Source organism: Hypomesus nipponensis, chromosome 18 (assembly GCF_054491055.1).
Source record: "Hypomesus nipponensis isolate SF chromosome 18, ASM5449105v1, whole genome shotgun sequence".
In the NCBI taxonomy this organism is placed as follows: Eukaryota; Metazoa; Chordata; class Actinopteri; order Osmeriformes; family Osmeridae; genus Hypomesus; species Hypomesus nipponensis.
Window position 1 is genome coordinate 4,491,303 of NC_140378.1, and position 20,582 is coordinate 4,511,884.

Below are 20,582 nucleotides of genomic sequence, written 5' to 3' on the forward strand. Positions count from 1 at the left end.
CATTTTGACTTCACATTTTCCATGTATTGGTGGACTTTCAGCCCGTTTTGGACATCATACCTCCTCCACTACACAGTCCCCTCGTTTGTCCTTACACACTTGCTACTCCTCTCTTTGATTCTTTTTCTCACGTTGACAATACCGACCTGCCACTTGCATGCGTCAGTAACCTTTTCCAAATTCCCTGATATGTCTTCGTGCACCTCTGTGTAACCTTCTGCACCTCTTTTCCCAGATCTCCCCCCCCCCCCTCTTTCCTCCATCAGAAATTGGGAGGAGGGAGGTTGGTGGGTGATGTGGGGGGGGGGGGGGGGAGGGGGGTGGGGAGGGGCTAGGGCATGTTCATGGACATGGTGAGGGCCAAGGCGTCCGCGCTGCGGGGGTCCTTCACCCCGATGATGAGGTCATTGGTCCTCCTGGTGCCCTCCACCAACGAGAGGACGTCCACCCGCTCCACCAGATGACCCTTGCCTTGTAGAAGCTCCATGTCCTCCGCCAGGAACTCAGCTGGGGGGGGGGGGGGGGGGATAGAGAGAGGTGGGGAAGGGATATGTGAGAGATGAGATGTGGCCAAGAAACAGGGGTAGAAAAGGTATGGGGTTAGAGTCGTCAGAGATGGCGGAGGAGAAGGTTACGGAAAGGGACACGGAATCCGACCAGTTTAACGGCCCCGCAATGCAACTCTGCAGTCACGCCGCATTCTGACGAGTCAACACCTACAGAGAAGTAAGCCCTAATACACGGCGGAGCTACTCACCGTCCACAAGGAGAGTGTCCGGCTCCAGCTGTGGGTGCAGTCTGCCAAACGCCAAACTGTCACTCAGGTTCTTCCGTGAGGACAGAACGTTCATCAACACCTGTTCCAAATCAGAACAGAAGACGTTTAAGATGGTCGGTTGCCTCAGCGTGAACCGATGAAATGACAATGAGTTTGGAGGTGTGAAGCCATCGATGAGCAGCTCATACCTGGGTGATGCCGCTAAGGGCTTTGTCTCCATTGGAGGAGCCGAGGGCCACGTAGGTGCCACACAGACCCAGGGCAGGCCTCACAACGGTGGGCACGAGGAAGGACAAGGGCCTCTTTCCTGGCTGGAGGGCATTACGCTGCACACACACACACACACACACACACACACACACGAGACCAGCTGAACTAGCATCGCAGTGAAAACTGACAAGGCTGACAGGATCATTCAAATTACGCTTTTAGTCACATTAGGCAAATGCATTCCGCATGAATCATTTACCAGGCACTCAACAGCTAATGGTAACCAGGCCTGCAGCAAAAGATGTCCCTTTAAAGCTTACATAACATGCAAATCAAAGTCATTACCACTGGAAGGGAAAAATGAACTGCAGGTATACACATTTTCTTTCGATTTTCTAAAACCAGGGAACCATGAAATTGCATCCATTTAACAACGTTAATGTACACACTTCCTGGCTTCATATTCCAGAGGGATTTTGTATCCATAATATGACATGGTTTGACACAGAGGCATCTAGGAGTTCCGTATGACAGTACCAGGTTGGGTGGTGACGTGCTCTGGGATTTATTGGGCCAGGAGAAGTCAAGAACTTGGCTGTTCAGGAGGATCCCAGAAGGAGTCACTATCCCACTTCCAAATGGTCGATTCAGGGAGCTAGCGAAGGAGGTGCAAACAGTAAGACACGGATTGGTTATGATAGAATGCAGAAAAAAACAATTTGTGATCAATAATTGCAAATCATGATTACCATAATAGTACCATGTCTCTCTGTGGGTTAAAACCTTAGAGACAGTCACATGAAGCCCCCCTTCAGAGAATGCAATCAGCAAAGCAATGTACAGGATGGATTTGAACCATGAAAAGTTCAGATGGAAAAACAGCACTTGAATATGAGTTTGGTGGCGTTAGGTCGGAAGGTTGTCTCTCGCAGGGCACACCTCATGACAGACACGATTAAGTCGTCTGGGCCCATGACCATGACCTGACTGGCCACAGCCCCTTCCTCCAGGGCGTACGCGGGTGTGTAGTGTCCGGGGGGGTACGCTTGGGAGTCGTTTATCATCTGACGGAGGAGTGCGGCCTGGGACTTACTGGAACGCGACAAGAACAACAAAACATCAGGACAACAACAGGACAGGGTCTGTTGGTCAATGAACATGTCAGTACTAGGGCCTACTGAGATACGAACAGAGCCTACCTCAGCATCTGGCTCACTATTTCTGAGACAGAGGAGTCAAACATGGGGTCTCCCAGGCTACTAGCCAGAGCTAAAGAGATCTTCAGAGACTGGAGAAAAAAAAAAACATTATTTAATGACTGCTCACGCCAGCCCGTAATAAAAAAATAAAATATATAGATAAATATTTTTTAAAGAAAGTTGTCATTGGATGCCGTAACTGCAGTACCTCAGCAATCCAGTGGTGGGTGCTGTTCCTGGGTATCTGGCTGGTGATGTTGTAGCCTTCCAGGATATTCAGGGCTGTGATCAAAGCTGCCCCTGCTTGGGGGGCCGGAGCGGCCATCACATGGTGCCCTACACATCAGCATCAACAACCAGACAAAAAAAAAAAAGAAAATAAAGAAAAATGGATGAACATTTCTGGTGTAGTTTAGCCGCTGGCTGCAACGAGCTACAGGGTGTGTGCGTTCGAACTGAACACAGACAGCGCTGATGTCCATAAAAATGAAGACCTTACCCTGGTAGATAATCTCTGCAGGCTGCTGCAACACTATGCTGTAGTTTCCAAAGTCTTCCTCAGAGAGTACGCCCCCTACTGCTTGCACCTGTTAGAAAAAGGAAATTAGGTGTTCCTTTGTTCTTGTGCTTCAAACTAGAATTAACTGGTTCTCTCCTGAGCAGGGTGGAGAGAGGGCCAACTGGTGCCTGAGTTTAGGAAATACTTTAAAAACTAAAAGATAGCGGTAGAGTCTATCTGGGTTGCAATACAGTATTTATGACTTCTTATATAATGGAAGGTGATGAAGATACAGAATTGTGCTTGCTTACTGCAGCAGCCATTTCCTGTGTCAGATTTCCACTGTAGAACTCTGCCACCCCGTTGACTGCCACCGCCTCCAAAATGGCCGCCAGGTCAAGCCGTCTGGTGAACACGCCAGAGAGGGGAGGCTGGCCGTTGGGGAAAAAGAGATTCCGGAATGCCTTCGACATGTTCTGTTCCTTCACTTTAGACAGAGCTTCAGCTAGGGATGTGACAGACAGTTACAGGTTAGGTCCTAAAACGATGTTTCTGGCTTTCTTCATAAGCATGGATAATAAAATGCTCCCACACTGTGGAAGGAACTGCACGATGAATGGTCTTTCACAGGAGACTTTGGGATGTAAACTGTAGTAACAAAACCAATATTGACACAACTACTTGAGTCATCCATAAATTTGATCATGAGTCCAAGACCGCTTCAGCACACACATATGGCAAGGCGATAGTATTGCTTGGTTTAAAGTGAAAGTATAACAACGTATCATGCTTACCAAGGTCATGGGTAACATTGAACCCATTTCTGGCCACGTCTGCTGCCATAGTAACCACCTCTTTCCAATGCATTCTAAAGAATAAAAGAGGCACACAAGACGGTTTGTTTTGGAAATGCATAGCTTCTGCTAAACCAAATATACGAGGATTCATGAAGCAGGTAATTTTTCTTCACTGCCAACACATGCTTCTGGATCATTTACACAGACACCAATTAGTTCTTCAGTTGTCGACACTGATAAAAACCTTTGTTTGAATACTATAATGGCCTCTATGGGGGGCAAACCCCCTTAACTCTTCCAGTCCTAGCATCATGTAGCTAGATGTTCATCTGTGAATGTACATCATAAATAGTGGATGATCATTTGCAGCCATTGTCTGAAACACCCTACTCTTAACGACTAAGCCACGTGACTGATAATTACAAGTCACTGGAGTAATTGCAGCTCAAAGCTCAGTGGCACAGGAAACTCACTGAGCCCGTTAACGTGATAATAGTGTTACCAAACGTAGACCTTGCAGTTCGGATCACAAGAGAGGAGCCTTCTTTCTGGTTCGAGTTGACAGCTTAAACATAGCCTGTGGTTTCAGTGTTCACTCTGCAGACCACTGCTGGAAGGGCCTGTGTGGTATTCCAGCCCTAACATTTACTTTTAGTGACAGTCGTACTGTTATCTCTTCTCTTCCATCTCTTCTCTAACTGCGATCTGTTCTACAAGGACTGGACTCTACATAGACAGATATGGACCACATATCGAAAGAAAGAAAGAGATTACCTTCCATAGAGCTGGTGTGCCTGGTGCATTCCACTGAGCATGCCTGGTACTCCTACCAAAAGGCCAGGCTGGAACATGACAGCATGAAGACATTGACATCTTACACAATGCCTCCCCAAATATGCATCGGGATCACATGAGTAGAAGGTCGAGATGAAGCATGAGGTGTATTGTTGGGTTTACTGGGTCAGCCTGCACCCCATCAGTCACTAGGACCAAGTGTTGTGATATAAATATGATTGAGATATGCTTTCAATGATAAATGTGCTGCATTGCAGTGGAAATGCATCTCACTCTACTGTGTAAATGTGCAAAATCGTCAATCTTCTAGAGGGATCTACCTTGAGGTCAAGATTGGTCTGCAGCATTTCCTCCTGAATGGCAGATGGCGCCGTCTCACGGAAGTCAATCACCCTGCTTTCGTTCTTCCGGATATTGTGGACCAGCATCACGCCTCCTCTGTAGATAACAAACCAACCATGAACGTGTTTTCTTGATGAACTCACCGAAAGCACTTGTCACCAACTTCTAAGGACAGTAACTCCATACATTGCAACTCGGTTCATGTTGGGTGGAAATGATAGTTTGAATGTGTGTTGATAGTCAACGCTTACAAAACTATAATTTACTAATCCCACACACTCTACACAAGCGGGTGGGACTGAGCGTGTGTGGGGTGTGTGCATGGATCACTTGCCCTCCGATGCCCGAGGTGTGCGGGTGCATGATGCCCAGGCAGAGGGCAGCTGCGATGGCAGCGTCCACACTGGAGCCATGCTTCTCCAGGGCCTGGAAGCCCAGAGACGTGCACTGGGCCACGTCCGTCACCACGGCACCCTGGTTAAAGATCTGACAGAGAGAGACAGAGAGAGAGAGAGAGAGAGAGAGAGAGAGAGAGAGAGAGAGAGAGAGAGAGAAGAGTGGGTATAGGGAGGAAGGGAGATGAGTGTGAAAAAATAACCTACAACATTTTATATACACACACACACACACACACACACCAAGGCCACCAACCTGTGGGTCCCCAAAGTAGATCTGCATGACGAGAGCCATGGTGACTCCGGTGGCGAAGGTGAGGCAGGCTGTGATGATGACGGTCAGGCCGTCTCTCTGACAGGCACAGTCCTCCGCTAAGGGGTCTCTGGTGGTCTCCCGAAGGGGCGTGATGTCATGGCTGGCCAGGTCAGATGCAGAGGAGGGAAGCCGCTGAAGGCGGGCAGATTTCAGGAACAGGTCTGGGTCTGGGACAGACAGTTAGTCTATTAGAGACTAGTTTGGAAATGATAGCACACACACACACAAAGTGTACATGATGCTATTGACTTTTGGGATTAGCCAAAAGTCAGTATTGTATTGCTGAAGTTCCAATTGGCCACACTTGAGAAGCACACATACGGTAGTGACTACAATAGGTGTGTACACTGCATTTCAACAACAAAGTACTTAATGCTAAATGAACACCTTACTCAAACACGTTTTTTATACAGCATGACGCCGTCATTTACCTGTGTCCTGCTCACTGAGAAAGTTGTCGTCATCTTTGCGTGGCTTTAAAGTGTTCTCTCCCGAAAGCCCATCCTCCTCGGGAAGCCTGGGGAAGCTGGTGATGCTCATGTAGTCCACCGGTGAGTAGGCACTTCCTAATGTAGTCTCCTGGCTAGCATCTTTCTCTGCCACGGTTCCACTGGAATAGCCAGCCCCTGCGTCGTTGGCGGGGTTGTACATGGTCGCCAATTTTCCAAAGTCATACAATGAACGAATCAAAATGTTTCTCCACCTTCGTTTTTAAGTATTGATCAAGAACGTGGAGACTATGGGCTATACTGTCTATTGACAGTCGAGCTATGACTCGATTATATTTCCCAGGAATTTGTATATTTAAGTCTGGTCTGATCCTTTATAATGGGTTGTTACTGGTTAAGGTCTTGTAAAAAACACATGTTACTGCTCGGGACATTGCTTCCCAGTTCCGTTTGAGTGATGTGGCATTTTGTATCCATTCCTAAGCCCTCAAAGTACCTGTGGATGAAGGGAGACCCATTAACTAATCGTGATGATTGCCTGGAGCATCGTTCACGTTCTTAATAAAACGAAATGCAGACACAAAACACATACGAATACCCTAAAATGTTAAGGCAATAGCAATTGGTTCCATTGTTGACATTCAAACACGCAGCTATAATCTAGCTGTTGTTCATAAAAGAAGGGCCCTGTTGCTAGTCGTATACAGTCCATCCTTTACCTGCCCTTGTCAATGTGCGTGGGACAAAATCACAGCACGAATGAATATATAACACTACATAGATGCTAATGTGATTTACAGGCGATGTGAGATGCGCACTCCAATCGCCACCGTCATTTCAGCCATAAATTGACGCATCGGGTTTTATTCTAGCCTATGCCATGTTCAGACGAATATCATATCAAATAGAAAATACACGGGCTTCTTGGTAACAACTAGACTTACCTTCTAGAATAAAGATACATCTGGCTTTAAAATAAAAATAGCCATAACATTGCGGCTTCTCTCGCAACAGCAGTAGCCTACACGGTACAGATCTCTCAGATCAGTGACATCACAGGGGAATGTCACCGTCTTAAAGGTGCAGGTTGTTGCAGGTGCGTCTCCGGAAAAAAAAAATTGTTTTGGACAGGAATCGCATATGAAATGTGAAATAACATTCGGTCAGTCGGTGACTGAACATCGGCTCATGGAAAAAAAACGACAGACTATTTAGGCTTACATGCCCGGCAGCCTGCCTGTTCACAATGGGCCCATTGCTGTTTTAACCGGAGGGGGTTGAAACTGAAAGAGTTGTTTAACAAGTTTTAGTAGGTTAGGGTAGCTATGGCTCCTACTCCAATTTCAGGTCATTCAGTGTCACTATGTGTGTGTGTGTGTGTGTCAGGGAAACAAAAAACAACCTTTCTTTGCATTTCAAGGACCTCTCTTTAGCAGGTCCTCAGTAAATCTGCACACCGTAGCCTTCTACCCTTCTCACCCAAACCACCTAGAATCTGGTTTCCTTCAACAACTTAATCCAATCGGAGGAATGGCTAATAAACAAGGAGTTGGTTGTGTTTTACTCTCTGCGTGGTCTGCATTGGTTTGTATTGGTTTGATGGGCTGTCATTGCATCATTTGAAGCTGGATGATGAATTGTTGCCAATATAATGAAAACCGTTGATTAATTATTCATAAAGACACCCTTCATTGTTACACAAATTTCAGGATGAACCTGGAATTTTAGACTACACCCATGAACATTATGTACAAATATAATGTTTGGTTAAACCTAACCTAAACTGTTCATTGGACAGTCTGTCCCCCCACTCCCAAACACATTGAAATGACAAGACGAGATTCAGGTGTCAACCTGAGTATTTATTGTTGTTATTCTTTTTTTTGTGTGTGTCTGGTACCTGCGTTTTGCGGAATGGATGCTTTGTAAACCCACCCGTTGGTTTTGCATAGGTTTCACTGTGAAAGGACCAGGTCCAGGGATGGAAAATTCAGAACATCACAAAAACCATGCAGAACTAGTGAAAGGCACAATCACCATAGATATCAGATACACCAATCTTTTTATATGTCTGTATGTTTTTTATAAGGGAGGTGTGTTACTCATTCAGATGTTATAGGGAGGGGACCCCATTGTGTTTTGAAGCTGCCATCATTTCAGAGCACAAAGCAGTATAGAAAAATACTTCCCAGACAAGAAACCACCTTCCTTTTTTTAAACATGATGCAAGGTGTTATGACTGTTCTAGTAACTATATGGGAAAATACAAGCATATATTCTCTAGTTTTTGTTGTTGATACATTTAATTTCTGACTTAACAGAATCTGCTTCCTCCTCCACCCCCCTCCCAGACTCACACCTCTCATGACACACACACAAACCAAGGGGCCCTGCCCTCATCCTCTGGATGATTGCCATCCTTGATCCACACCTTTTATGAATCACCCACTGCACACTTACTACACAAAACCGCAGAGATAACATTTGGGCGAGAGGTGTGACGGAGAGAAAAAACGATAAATCTGAAAACAGGCTTGTAGTGGTGGATCGTGAGGAGGGTGGTCAAGCACACGTGTGTTCTCACAAACACACAACGTAATCTCACACACAAACACACAACGTAATGTCACACACAAACACACAGCGTAATCTCATACACAAACACACGATGTGAGCTCACACACAAACACACACCCCTGTGGTCTCTCGTTTACGCCTCTTTCCGACAGAAGACCTCAGAGGCACAACTGGTTCAGCTTACTCCCAAAAGTAAGGATGCATGGAGACCACTGTGAGTGTGTGTGTGTGTGTTTATGTTTGTGTATGTACTGTGTTGGTGTGTGTATGCCTGTGTGTGTGTTAAGTGTGCTGTAATTGACATATTCCTTTATCCATCTTAAAACAGCAACAGAAAGGAAAAATATGAATAATCATACCTTTTATATGTTGAGATTGATAGATTCTGAATAAAACAAAAATAATTTACAAGTGAGTTGGCAGAACTGCAAAATCTGCGATTTGTCACAGAGGGGTGAGAAAACAATCAGCTGAAAGAACAAACAATAATTCAGTATATTATATGACGGAAATAATTAAAACACACGGGACCTCCACCCTCCAACTGTACCCATTTTCCGAACACATCGACGTGGTCGTTCCACTGTTCGTACATCCTCAAAACTACTGACGTACGTCCCCTCTATCCTGTATTCCACACGTTATGCCTCTAGAGGGCAGTATCCGACCAAACATACCAAACTAAACGAGGGCCCAAGCGTGCATGAGAAACAGGATGCATCTCAGTTTCAATCAAGGACAGGAGCTGGGGGAAGGGTAACTTTCAGACTACTAAGAGACCCCTTTTGTTTTCTATTGAAAGGTGAGGCAGAGAAAGGATTCTTAAAGATTAGGCTGACAATGCTCTTACATTAAATGGCATGGAGCACCACAAACTGCGATCTAATATTTACAAGAAAGATATTTGACCATTTTTCATATGTAACTTTTTTTTTTGCTTTTATGTGTCAACACACAACCTTTCACACACAGACTTTCTATAACGATTGAAAGGAAAAAAAAAACGTCAAACATCCCAAATGAAAAAAGATCAACATTGCACGGCACACAGCTAAAACTTAGACTCAAGCAAATGTATGACAGTGCAAATTTACATCCATGTCTCAAATAATTTACAAACTTTAGTATATATTCATATACACTTCAGCACCATAGTTACTATAATAGTTGAATACATGTCAGTGAGCTGGATCTTTAGGTGGAGGACACTGTTAGGGCAGGATGTGAAAGAGAGGCGAGAGAGAGACACAGAAAGAGAGAGAGGGGGAAAGAGACAGAGAGAGAGAGGGGGAGAGAGAGAGGGCAGAAAGAGAGAGGAGAGAGGGTGAGAGTGGAACAGAGAAAGAGGAGAGAGAGGGAGAGAAAGAACTACAATAGAGGGAAAGAGAGAATGCTAGAAAAAGAGAGATTAAGAGGGTAGAGAGGAACAGTAGGCAAGTACAGGGTAGAACAAAACAGGCAAGGACAGATTGTTCTTTGTCCTTTAGCAAGTCCTTTAAATACTTTAAAAGCAGGACCAGAAATGCGTGTGACTGTGTGTGTGTGTGCCTTTGTGTGTGTGTGCGTGCCTGTATGTGTGTTTTCGACTGTGTGTGTGTGTGTGTGTGTGTGCGTGCCTGTGTTTTCGACTGTGTGTGACTGTGTGTGTGTGTGTGTGTGTGTGCGTGCGTGCGTGCCTGTGTGTGTGTTTTCGACTGTGTGTGACTGTGTGTGTGTGTGTGTGGGGCTGTGTGTGTGTGTGTGTGTGACTGTGTGTGTGTGTGTGTGGGGCTGTGTGTGTGTGTGTGTGGGGCTGTGTGTGTGTGTGTGTGTGGGGCTGTGTGTGTGTGTGTGTGTGGGGCTGTGTGTGTGTGTGTGTGGGGCTGTGTGTGTGTGTGTGTGGGGCTGTGTGTGTGTGTGTGTGTGGGGCTGTGTGTGTGTGTGTGTGGGGCTGTGTGTGTGTGTGTGTGTGTGTGACCGAGAGCCCCTTAGTGTCTCTCCATTATTGCCCTTTTATCAGTTTATGATAAAGGATTCGACTGAAAGACTTTAATGTTAACTGTCTTCAGTGTCAGCGCGATGGTTAATGATTTAGTCACAGAACACAGATCTTATCATCCAAATAATGAACGTGAGCAGGGCATATTTTTCTTCTCATCTTTTTGAGGGGTTTGTGATGTGCCGCGTGTATTTCACGGTGCCAGTTTTGTTAAGATTGTTGGCTACTCATCGTCCTTCCTCATGACTTTCAGGAACAGGCTTTTTCAAATGGCGACAGGAAGCAAAAATAGTCTGTGTTTTCAGAACAAACAACGACGGAAAAAAACGGAACAAAACAAAAGAAAGAGTGTCCATCCATAGCACCCTGCATCTACTTTTACATGTCATACCCCTGCAACCTACAGGTAAGCCATGGTCCCTTTAAATGAGTTCAGAAAGTTCATATACACAATTTATCTTTTTTTTACAATCTACAAATGTAACCCATACCAAACAGGCAGTTTAATTACAGGAAAGTAATTCGCTTAAGAATGCTATAAGAAAGCTGTTGTTGTGTCTAGGGCCAACTCTACTTTTATGCAACATGTACAGACGTTTCTAAAGACCAAAATGATGTTTCCCTTAGCGGCACATCCTTAATTAAGGTGATTATGTGCTGCTCTACACCAACAGTGCCAGTGGATGTCGGTGTAGGCCAACTACTTGTGTTCTTGGCAAATAAGATAAGGCCACAACACAGCGCTTCATTATGGAGGGCAATGCTGACATGGAAACCATTTGCAAACTGGAAAACCTTATCTTAAGTAAAAATAATTTGTTTACTTTTTTGTGTTCCTCTTTAGTTTGTTTTGCACAACACCTAAGTCTACCTACTTTCACCCTACACAGAGTGAGAGCAGGGAGAATTACTTGGCTTGTTTTGTGAACAGGATTTATTTCTGCCTTTCTTTCCATTTCTCTCTGTCTCTCTCTCCACTATCTTTGTCTGTCTGTCTGTCTGTCTGTCTGTCTGTCTGTCTGTCTGTCTGTCTGTCTCTCTCTCTCTCTCTCTCTCTCTCTCTCTCTCTCTCTCTCTCTCTCTCTCTCGCTCTCTCTCTCACTGTACAGAGAATGGACTGAAAGGCAGGCCACTCATTAGAGACTCAAAGGTCTGTCTTCCTCCTCACACTACACACGGTATTGTTCTTTCTATGAAGTCATTTAATTAAACCAACGATTAACTGAAACAAAACCTAGAAACTCTAAACTTGAAAGATAATAGTTTACTAAATAGGTTTCTCTGGAGGACCACACTGGAACCTTGCAGTGTCAGAAAAAGTTACTGCGTGCTTCCTCTAAAAGGATGATTCCAGAAAAGCCTGTTCCTTCAAGACTGAGAAGAATGTGAGGGTGAAAAAACTATTTGTGAGGCTATGAGTTAAAATTGAGACCAAATTCAGTAAGTGTGTGGAGAAATAACAATTTTAGGGAAATAAATTGATGGGATTGTGTAGCATGCTTCAATTAAGCAAGTATATCTAAATAACATGTTGTTACCTTTATACAATGTCTTATACTATGTCAAATGTTTCTTTTAAAGAGGGTGTTACTCTATGTTTACATGTATATGTATGTGTTAACGTGTACATGTGTGTGTTACTGGGTTGGGGTTTGTGTCTATACTAATATTCAGAGTAAACATCAGCCCCTACAGACATGAAGGCTCAGTGGCAGAAATTGCGCTGGCTGGGCTGGTGCAGGAAGGTGTTTCTGGCGTGTGCCGCGTGGCGAGGGCCCTGCTCCTTGGTGCGGTTTTGCCGCTGGATGCGGTTGCGGCCCAGGTGACGCCTCTCAGTGCGGGCTTTGCCCCTCTGGACCCTGGCCACCTGGGTGACTTTGGCCAGGGAGCCGGCCTGGGCAGCCAGTCCACGGGTCACCCTGGTAGGCATGGAGCCCCGGGTGGCAGGGGCGGCTGCTGGCTCAGCAACACGACTGTGGAGGAAGACGGAGGTTGAGGACAAAGAGCGTTGAAAAGGATTGGTCACCGTGAGCAGAGAAGCTTCTGGTATAGAATGGAGTGGTATAGAATTTGTCAGGACGCAAAAGCACCGGGCGGACGCATAAGACTCTTTTACGAGACAGACAAAGAGGTAAAAGCTAAAAGGAAACATCTAGAAGGTGTCGTCCTCACCTCACACTTCCTGCCAGGCTGGAGATGCTCTCCTCCCCCACCATGGACAGGTTGCCATTGGAGACCATGGACATGTTCCCAGTGGACACGTAGACAGACATGCTGGGGTGTTCTATGAGAAGGTCTTCCATAGGGCTGGTCTCTGCTGTGGCTCCTTCTGCAGTGAAACAGGGGGGAGGGGTGACAAACCAGCTCTCGTCCATGCAGCCTCTCTCTGACCCAGCCCCACTGCTACCCACACTGCGCCCACACTCACTCCCAGAACCAGGGGACACAGATGGGCTGAAAGGGGTGGAGAGTCTGGCCCGTCTGGGCAAGGTGACGGGTGTAGCCACACCTGAGGCTAACAGGCTAGCGGTTGGGCAGCACAAGGATTCAGAGGTTTGTGCCCGAGGTTTGTGTGTTCTGCGACGTTTTTGAGGTGGGGGAGGGACGTGGTCGGGGGAGTCAGTCCTCGAAGACGTGTCGGATTGATCTAATTGGTTGTTTTGAGGGAGCAATTGTGCTATCAATGGCACCTCACTTCCACCATCTACCATCACACAATCAGCTTCCTCTGATTGTACGGAAGGGATGGGACCAGACAGGGTTTGGCCAATTAAAATAGGGTTAGGATAAGGAACCAGTAAGGCGAGGGAGGTAGAATTAATTTGATCATGCAGGTTGGAAGGTAGGGTGTATTTTATGAGGGACCGTTATAATAGAAACACATACATACACACACACATACCAGTGTTGGGAATGTGAGGGTATTTAAATAAAATTGAAAGGGGTGGGGGGGTAAGGAAACAACACAAAACATAGAAAATAGGAATAATATCATTAGTTATTTTGGAACTTTGAACCTTGTGGTCATGTCAGCTACTAGTTTGAAGTTGTGTAACGACTGCTTGGCACTGTCCTCTGGCTTTTAAGGGAGGAGGGGGGGGGGGGTAGGGGAGGGGGGGGTCAGCAAGGCAATGAATTGAACGGTAGGGGGTGTGTTCATTGGTCATCAGATGGCATCTCCAGTTACACATTGCCTACGCTAAAAGTCAATCTAGCTACCTGTCGCCTGCCTACTATGCCCACCCTCTCCAATAAGGTGGCAATCCTCCACCTCACTCCTCCACCCCACACCAACCAACTGTAAGCCCCACCCCTTTCCATTTATCCCACACCAAGCACAAAAATATATGACATAAGATATGGACGTCACTATTGACATGAAAGCAACGCTAAACACATTTCTTTCGGTGCCTGGTCATATTGACCTTTGACTTTGACTTAATCACGTCAGATTCCCACGGAAGCGACCCTCCCAGATCTCTATCCCGACACAAAAACAACCTTTCCTAATGGTCAACCCCCTCCACCCTTCCAGGAGGAGGACTTACCAGGAAGGTTTACCAGCATCCACCCCTCTTCATCAGCCTCTGTCACGCAGGGGTTGGGCCCCTTCAGCTCTGCGGCCACCTCCTCCACCTCCCCAAAGAACAGGCTGCTCAGACGTTGGAACATCGCTCCACCTTAGGTCGACGGCAGCAGGTGTGAAGGTCGGCTGTAGAAGGGTTCGGTCCTGTGTGTGGTCGTCTTCCTCCAAAGGAAAAGCTAGCTGCCTTTTGAATGGATCTAGTTATGTTTGCTTATTACTTGAGCACGATGTTTAGCAGACTCATTCACTTTCAGCCCTTTTTTGCTGGATGGCGTTGGTAGACTTGGGGGCTCCCGTAGTGCAAATGTAAGGTTTTACTTGGTTTTCACAGCAAAGGCCTGGAGGGAGAAAAAAGACAGATGGCAGCATTGGTCAGTTTACAGAGAAACACGTGCAGATCTTTAGCCATCACGCCTTCACAATCCACAGCATGGTTTTAGTCTTATGACTTTTTGGTGCCAGGAGTGAGGGAAAATAAATGTTTTTCATTCCTTCATGGTGAATTGATACATTTTGATGGATAATTCGAACATTGGTCAAGGTGGAGAGGAGCAGGGCAGGACCGTGCTACGTCGGGTTTTGAGAAAAAAAAATCAAAGAGTCCGGAGGAATTAACCGTTTCTTGTAATTAACGTAAAATAAACGTTCTTCTTTTTTGATGTATGTATGTGGAAGCAGTATCTATGCACCAATAGATAATAAGTATATAGTGTCTGCAACTCTGACAAGGTAATGCCATGAAAAGGTCAATTTAGCATGTCTATTTGTTTTCGAAAGCAGTTAACATAGTTATACCAATATTAGATTATTCAGGACATCATTTAGGGACCTCTATCATGCTATTTGGTCATTAGAAGTCAGTGAAGGCAAATGTTTCCAGTACTTTCATTAACCATGTTCATTTTTAAACTGTAAAAAACTAATTTCTTAGCCAGATACAATACATTCTACCTTCAAAAAAACACCACATGTAATCTATAAATGGCTCTCTCAAAGGAGCAAGTGCATAAACAAAGACTAGTTGGCTAATGAATAGATGGGGCCCTGCTAGAGAAATTCAAGATTCCACTATAGCGCTCTAACAAGGGAAATGAGATGAGGAAAGGAAGCCATTTAATACACTAATGAGGAGCTAGCAAGACATTTTTCTGATGAGTAAGTAACAATGCTTCAACACCCTCCCCCCTTTTGGGAATGACCACTACCCAGAACAGCAGCCAGGAAACAAAGACTCTGGACAGATGGACAAGCAAGAGGGAGGGATGGAGAGAGGGGGCATGTGTCACGTTGAAGCAAGTCACATCGCTCAGGAAACACACTTTGAAAAGTTGCGTGTCAAAACAAAACCGGGGACTGCTATCAATCCTCCTACAGTGTTTTTAAAAGGCTTCACTGGACGTGTAGGCTTCACTGGATGCCGAGGGGAAGTAAAAGTCTCTGAGCCATTAAGGAGTATGTGAAACCAGTCTTATGTGTATAATGTGTAAGCTTTTAACCGCGACAATTGGGATAAAAGGACAGACAGGCAGACATAAAGACTCATCAGGGTTATTATAACTGACATAGTTCACAGCAGTAAATAAATTGCTCTGTGTCAATGTTTCTGAAATGATGTTTTATACTAGCCACAGTTAAGTTTGAGGGCCTTTTGTGTCCCTCAGTCACTCAATTGGAGTCCAGAGGAGAACAAAATTGTTTAAAGGTACAATAGGTAAGAGAAAAAAAAATACAAGTTTTGTCCCCTATCAACATGTTGTGTAAGCTAACAAGGCCCTCTGAGAGTTGTTTAGCTTAACGGACAGTTCAGTGCTAGAGGTAGGTCAACTTCACATTTTTGGAGCGGCTCACTACTATTGGGCGGATTATGTTCCAACAATCCTGTTCCAGCCAATCGCCTTTGGGGAGGCAGGCTTTTCTCCTTGGCTTTGTTTGTGAAACATCTGTCAATCAAGCTCAAGCTGGAGGAAAAGCATGGAAGTTCAGACAATAATTGGGGGGCGCTGTTTCTCATGTTTGAATTCATTTGATAATTTGACCTCATGCAGCTTTAAGATGGGGATAGGTTATGCATGAATGCATGGATGGAAGGTGACACTTGACCGGTACCCATGGTGACGCCGACACCAAGGTCACAATAACAGAGAGAACATGGTAAGGACAAACACTCATACACACACATTAAGTCTGAAACCAGAGAGGTCAGGCAGGCTGTGTTTCAGTTTCCCTGAGAACGTCTCTCCGATCTCCTATCCATCAACATCACTCTTTGTTAGAGAGCGTGTTTTGAAGGGGCGTGTGTATGCGTATAAGCCTGTGCCTCTGTGTAACTGTGCGTCCGAGTCTTTCAATCATCATTTCTGAGAACAAATACATAAACACTTGAGCTTGCCTTTTAGGCTGATAAACAAAGCTTTTTTTCAGCTCAATGAAAACCTAGGGCTCTGACTGGTTATCTCGACTTACATGTGCTTTCAAAGAACGTCAGATAAAGCTCTGTGGTGGATGGGTGAAATCGTCAGAGAGATAGTGAGGAACCACCATAGACGCTGAGAAGAGCCCAGTAATAATTAAGCCCTTGCCATGGCAGGGAGAATGCTATCATACATTCCTTAAGAGTCAGACACCAAGTCATAAGACTGTCGCAAATAGTGAGTCTACCAAACAAATCAAGCTCAAATGTGAGCTGTGTACTATCTGAAGAAGGTGGACAGGATGTACACACGCACACACACACATACACATACACACACACGCGTATACAGCTCTGGGTAGAAAAAATAAGAGACCACTGCACCTTTTTCTTTCCTTTAAAAAAAAGTGAGGAACAAAAAGGTAAAATTAGCTGTGGCCTCTTAAATTTGACCTTTCTGTTCCTCCCTCAAAATTGTCCTTTTCAACTCTTTTAAAAAGGAAAGAAAAAGGTGCAGTGGTCTCTTATTTTTTTCCAGAGCTGAATACAGTAGATAGATATTTAGCCTAATCCCCCCACTACTCCTCCACCTTAACCACCACCACCAACCCATTCAAAGAAGAAAAAAAAGAAGAAAAAAATAAAAAGAAATTGGAAATGTCTCATCATTCAGTCGATCCAGATTCAATAAAGCAATGTCTATTGAAAATTTTCTGGCCCATTTGTGGAACAGGATTAAGTCAAACGTAACATATTTTGGCCAGTATTAGAACTACATGTTGCTTTAACGAATGAATGCAATAATACGTGGCCTGTGACACATCTTATCATCATTCTACAGCAACAACAATAATATATTCAATATATCAATATATATATTCTTACATTAAAATGGCATAGGCCAGACAGAAAAATCTAAAGGAGATTAAGATCCCGTGTAAACATAAAAATAAATAGGTGTTTCACACCTAATTGGTGTTGACCAAGACTCCAGTATGTCAAGTACACACTGGTCCGTATGGTATATCCAAAAGCCCTTCTGATGGTCCAACTAGGAAAGATATTCTCCAGTCACTTATTGCAGCTTTGAAAAGGCTATTTTAAAATGGGCGGAGCACAGACAGATGGGAGGAGATTGGCAAATAAAAACAAGGCTGGATGACGAAGGACTCTAACGTCACTGATGCTGTTATCGGTCCACCCTACTGGACTAAATAGGAAAAAAGGAAAGGAACAGGAGAGAGAAAAATAGATTCTTTGACATAAATAAATATTTCAACCTCTGAACGCATCTCCTTTGGTATTTTATATAACATTGGCTGCATATTCTTAATGGTTTAGTTTTCATTTAAGCTATTTAAACAGCTAGATGTCGATGGAAAACCCTACTACTGTACAACGAAGGAGATAAGCCATGTTTACATTTGTGATGAATCCTGAAGCTATTTCTACATTTTTACACGACACATTGCATTGATACAGGGGAGCAAAAGGACAAGGAACACGTCCTTGTCAATAGCGGTCATGTTCAACATGAATTATCCTTCTAAGCTGCGAGTCCTTTTGACAGCGCCAACTACGGATATCTGAAGGGTCAACCAATGACAGATTGGCTCAACAGTAGTAGACCAAAGCGAAGGAACCCATTTGTTATACAACTGTAATTATGCTTAATACGACGTTGATAGGACAGAGATGAATGTGACCAAATTTGGCTTGAAACGCAGGAAAAGCGTAGTGGCATTTACACGCAGCATAGCCTTTGTTGCTGTCAACAGGATGTTTTTTTATATTTATAAATAGGCCAAGATTAACCGAAACCCATTCATTGGTACAGAACTAAATCATTTCATGACCTATAAACCGATGTCCAGGTGCTCTATCGACTATCTTTTGCAGAATGCATAGTTTACCGTAGCAGACACTAGTTTTGCAAACAATCATGTCTTAATATGAACTGATCAGTTTTTGATGGATTCGAAATATGAATCATCAATCTGATTAGCATTTTGTAATGCAGATCTGAGGTATGCACCACCGGCAAGGACTGTTGTCGTTTGATACCCACTGACATCACAATTTTAGGCTACTGAGAGTAAAACAATCAAATAATATGAAATATAACAGCTTACCTGCCTTTGCAAGATAATTCAAGTTGTAAACGAGCACACAGTAGAAACGACAACAATTCTTAAAGCACAGCTTTAGGTAGTCTTTAGTGAGGTAGTTAAAACACCATAATACAAAATAAAAGGCTTTCTTCTTAGAAGAAGGGCTTCGTGTAAAACCTGAATTTACACCGATGTCAAGATAATAACATCTGCAGATTTTTTTCCTACTCTTGGTCTATTTTTTCCCCTGCAGTTTTTTCCCTCTGTTATTGCTGCCTCCAGCTGATCCGCGGATCAGAATGTAGAACGTACAAAACAGCTGATTGTGAGATCACAACACTCCCAGTGACGCCCATTTCCCCGCCCACTCAAGCCAAGGGCCAATCAGAATATTACACAAGAGCCAAGCTGGACCTTCTTGGTAACAGGGTGGGGGTTGGGTGAACTGAGCTGTCATCCTGGATGTCTGCATGGAGACGTCGAGGTGCATAGAGTCTGGTCTGAGGTCAGTTCAGCGTTCGCCAGATGAACGGGTGTGGTAGGGGTTGCAACTGATCTTGAGTGCGTTCTTATCCAAAATGACTCAACCTGTATTTGAAAGGCAGAGAGCAATAAACCTTCATGACAGCTGCGTGATAAAACACTGTCAACCTCGTCACTAATTACTGATGAGTATTTTTCTGATAAAGAGACAATGTACCAAATGAAAATACCTCTTATATAACCAACCTTCCCCTGTACATAAAGTAAAAATCCCAATGGCATTTGACAATACTAATGAATCCAGTAAGATGTTTAAGCATCTAACGATGCATGCAATCAACAGTATTGTATGATGCTGGGAAGGTGATCTTATTCAGATGTTAACACATTTTTCAAAAAGCACTTTGACATCAGTGGTGATAGATTACATTTAGCCAATAAACACATTTGCAAACAGGATAAAGAATTTGGAGTTGGTTTACTGGTCAATTCAAAGCCCGAACAAGTTGCTTGTTCAGTACAGTGCTCCATTGATAGGAGGACTATCCCTTTAAATTTCATTTGTAGAAAATCTACTTCTACCCTCCCCCTCACCATTTCACTCTCGCTTCACTGGGAGGGGCTGCAAATGCCACTCGACATGAGCCAGCCTATCAGACGGGCCTTAGTGTGAATGCAGCATTTGAGCAGCCAATAGGCCGCAGTGGTTTAGAAAGCCTTTGGATGGACTAGGAGGACTTTCGACTCAGAGGTCCCAGCATTGGTGTCGCCCACAGCCCTCCCCTGTTCTAGCCCACTCCTCTTGGGTCATGCAAGCTGGCGACCATGGCCCGTGACTGAGTGTTTGTGATGTGTGACTGTGTGTGTGCGTGTGTGTGCATGTGTGTGTGCGTGTGTGATGTGTGCCTGTGTGCCTGTGTGTGTGTGTGTGTGCGTTTTGTATTTGATGTTATGTATCAGGAACTCTCTGTGACATCTTACATTATGAATAGATCAAAGGTCGTGAGACGTCCAGTTGACCTCCCAGTATCTCTTCCCAAACATTACTAGGGCACAATAACACAACAGACTGAGTACCCAGTCCAGTTGTACCTGAGCTGACATTAGCAATAAGGATGATGCTGGGTTATAAAAGAAAGGAACCTGTCTAGCTTTCCAGTCAAAGACAGTCCCAGACAGGACCTAGCAGTCATAAATTCCTCTAAAGAGTCCAGGTATGTTTGTGTGTGTAAGCCCAGACCACACCTAAACAGACAAGTTGTGTGTTGTTAGGTTGGAACCTGTACAAACAAATTATTAATCTGCCTCTGGCAGTCTTCGTTGATACCTCATCAGGGAGAGACGACAGGACAGTCCGGCCAAGTGACTACCCCTGCGCAATGTGAGCACCCAGGGCAAGATGATAAGGCTTTAGCCTATTCAGTTACTAGGTGCTAGGTAACACACTCTCTCTTTCTCTCTCTGTCTCTCTCTCTCTCTCTCTGTTTCTCTCTCTCTTTCTCTCTCTCTCTCTCTCTCTGTCTCTCTCTTTCCCTCTCTGACCCTCCTGTGACATCCTGATCCACACACAACCGTAGTAACGCAATCAATACAACAGTGCTGCTTGAGCACTCTTTAAAGTTTTTTTTTAGTGTTGTTTTTTTTAAAGCTACTTCTC

The 20,582-nt window shown here is 44.5% G+C and overlaps 2 protein-coding genes across 5 annotated transcripts; both read right to left on the reverse strand.

Annotated features, from left to right (window-relative positions):
• Positions 1–329: 329 nt before the first annotated feature.
• ggt7 (gamma-glutamyltransferase 7) lies at positions 330–6,834 on the reverse strand. The gene is made up of 16 exons (XM_084680342.1): positions 6,725–6,834; positions 5,763–6,276; positions 5,272–5,498; positions 4,955–5,106; positions 4,599–4,716; positions 4,258–4,325; positions 3,481–3,554; positions 2,998–3,191; positions 2,687–2,774; positions 2,396–2,523; positions 2,188–2,276; positions 1,928–2,080; positions 1,526–1,643; positions 967–1,104; positions 758–857; positions 330–507 (listed from the first exon to the last, which is right to left on the reverse strand). Exons 2-16 carry the CDS (start codon positions 5,980–5,982, stop codon positions 332–334), a joined length of 2,043 nt encoding a protein of 680 aa, XP_084536468.1. The 5' UTR covers positions 5,983–6,276; positions 6,725–6,834; the 3' UTR covers positions 330–331.
• Positions 6,835–8,701: 1,867 nt separating this feature from the next.
• Positions 8,702–18,756, reverse strand: tp53inp2b (tumor protein p53 inducible nuclear protein 2b). Of its 4 annotated transcripts, XM_084680794.1 has the most exons (5): positions 18,464–18,756; positions 13,884–14,259; positions 12,845–13,063; positions 12,508–12,664; positions 8,702–12,308 (listed from the first exon to the last, which is right to left on the reverse strand). In XM_084680794.1, exons 2-5 carry the CDS (start codon positions 14,005–14,007, stop codon positions 12,041–12,043), a joined length of 768 nt encoding a protein of 255 aa, XP_084536920.1. In that variant the 5' UTR covers positions 14,008–14,259; positions 18,464–18,756; the 3' UTR covers positions 8,702–12,040. The 4 variants fall into 4 exon arrangements, with proteins under 4 accessions (XP_084536920.1, XP_084536919.1, XP_084536921.1 ...); XM_084680793.1 differs by having other exon boundaries at positions 12,508–13,063; positions 18,468–18,756; XM_084680795.1 differs by lacking the exon at positions 12,845–13,063.
• Between the last annotated feature and the right edge of the window lie 1,826 nt (positions 18,757–20,582).

What these genes read in the sequence shown, in the direction of transcription:
- ggt7 (XM_084680342.1), bottom strand. Translation starts at nt 5,982, where the DNA reads ATGTACAACCCCGCCAACGACGCAGGGGCTGGCTATTCCAGTGGAACC. An exon ending in CACACCTCGGGCATCGGAGG is followed by an intron (nt 4,717 to 4,954) that starts GCAAGTGATCCA and finishes TGTTATCTACAG; the next exon opens with AGGAGGCGTGATGCTGGTCC. An exon ending in TGCAGAGATTATCTACCAGG is followed by an intron (nt 2,524 to 2,686) that starts GTAAGGTCTTCA and finishes GCTGATGTGTAG; the next exon opens with GGCACCATGTGATGGCCGCT.
- tp53inp2b (XM_084680793.1), bottom strand. Translation starts at nt 14,007, where the DNA reads ATGTTCCAACGTCTGAGCAGCCTGTTCTTTGGGGAGGTGGAGGAGGTG. An exon ending in GATGCTGGTAAACCTTCCTG is followed by an intron (nt 13,064 to 13,883) that starts GTAAGTCCTCCT and finishes CCGTACAATCAG; the next exon opens with AGGAAGCTGATTGTGTGATG. An exon ending in AGCCTGGCAGGAAGTGTGAG is followed by an intron (nt 12,309 to 12,507) that starts GTGAGGACGACA and finishes CTTCCTCCACAG; the next exon opens with TCGTGTTGCTGAGCCAGCAG.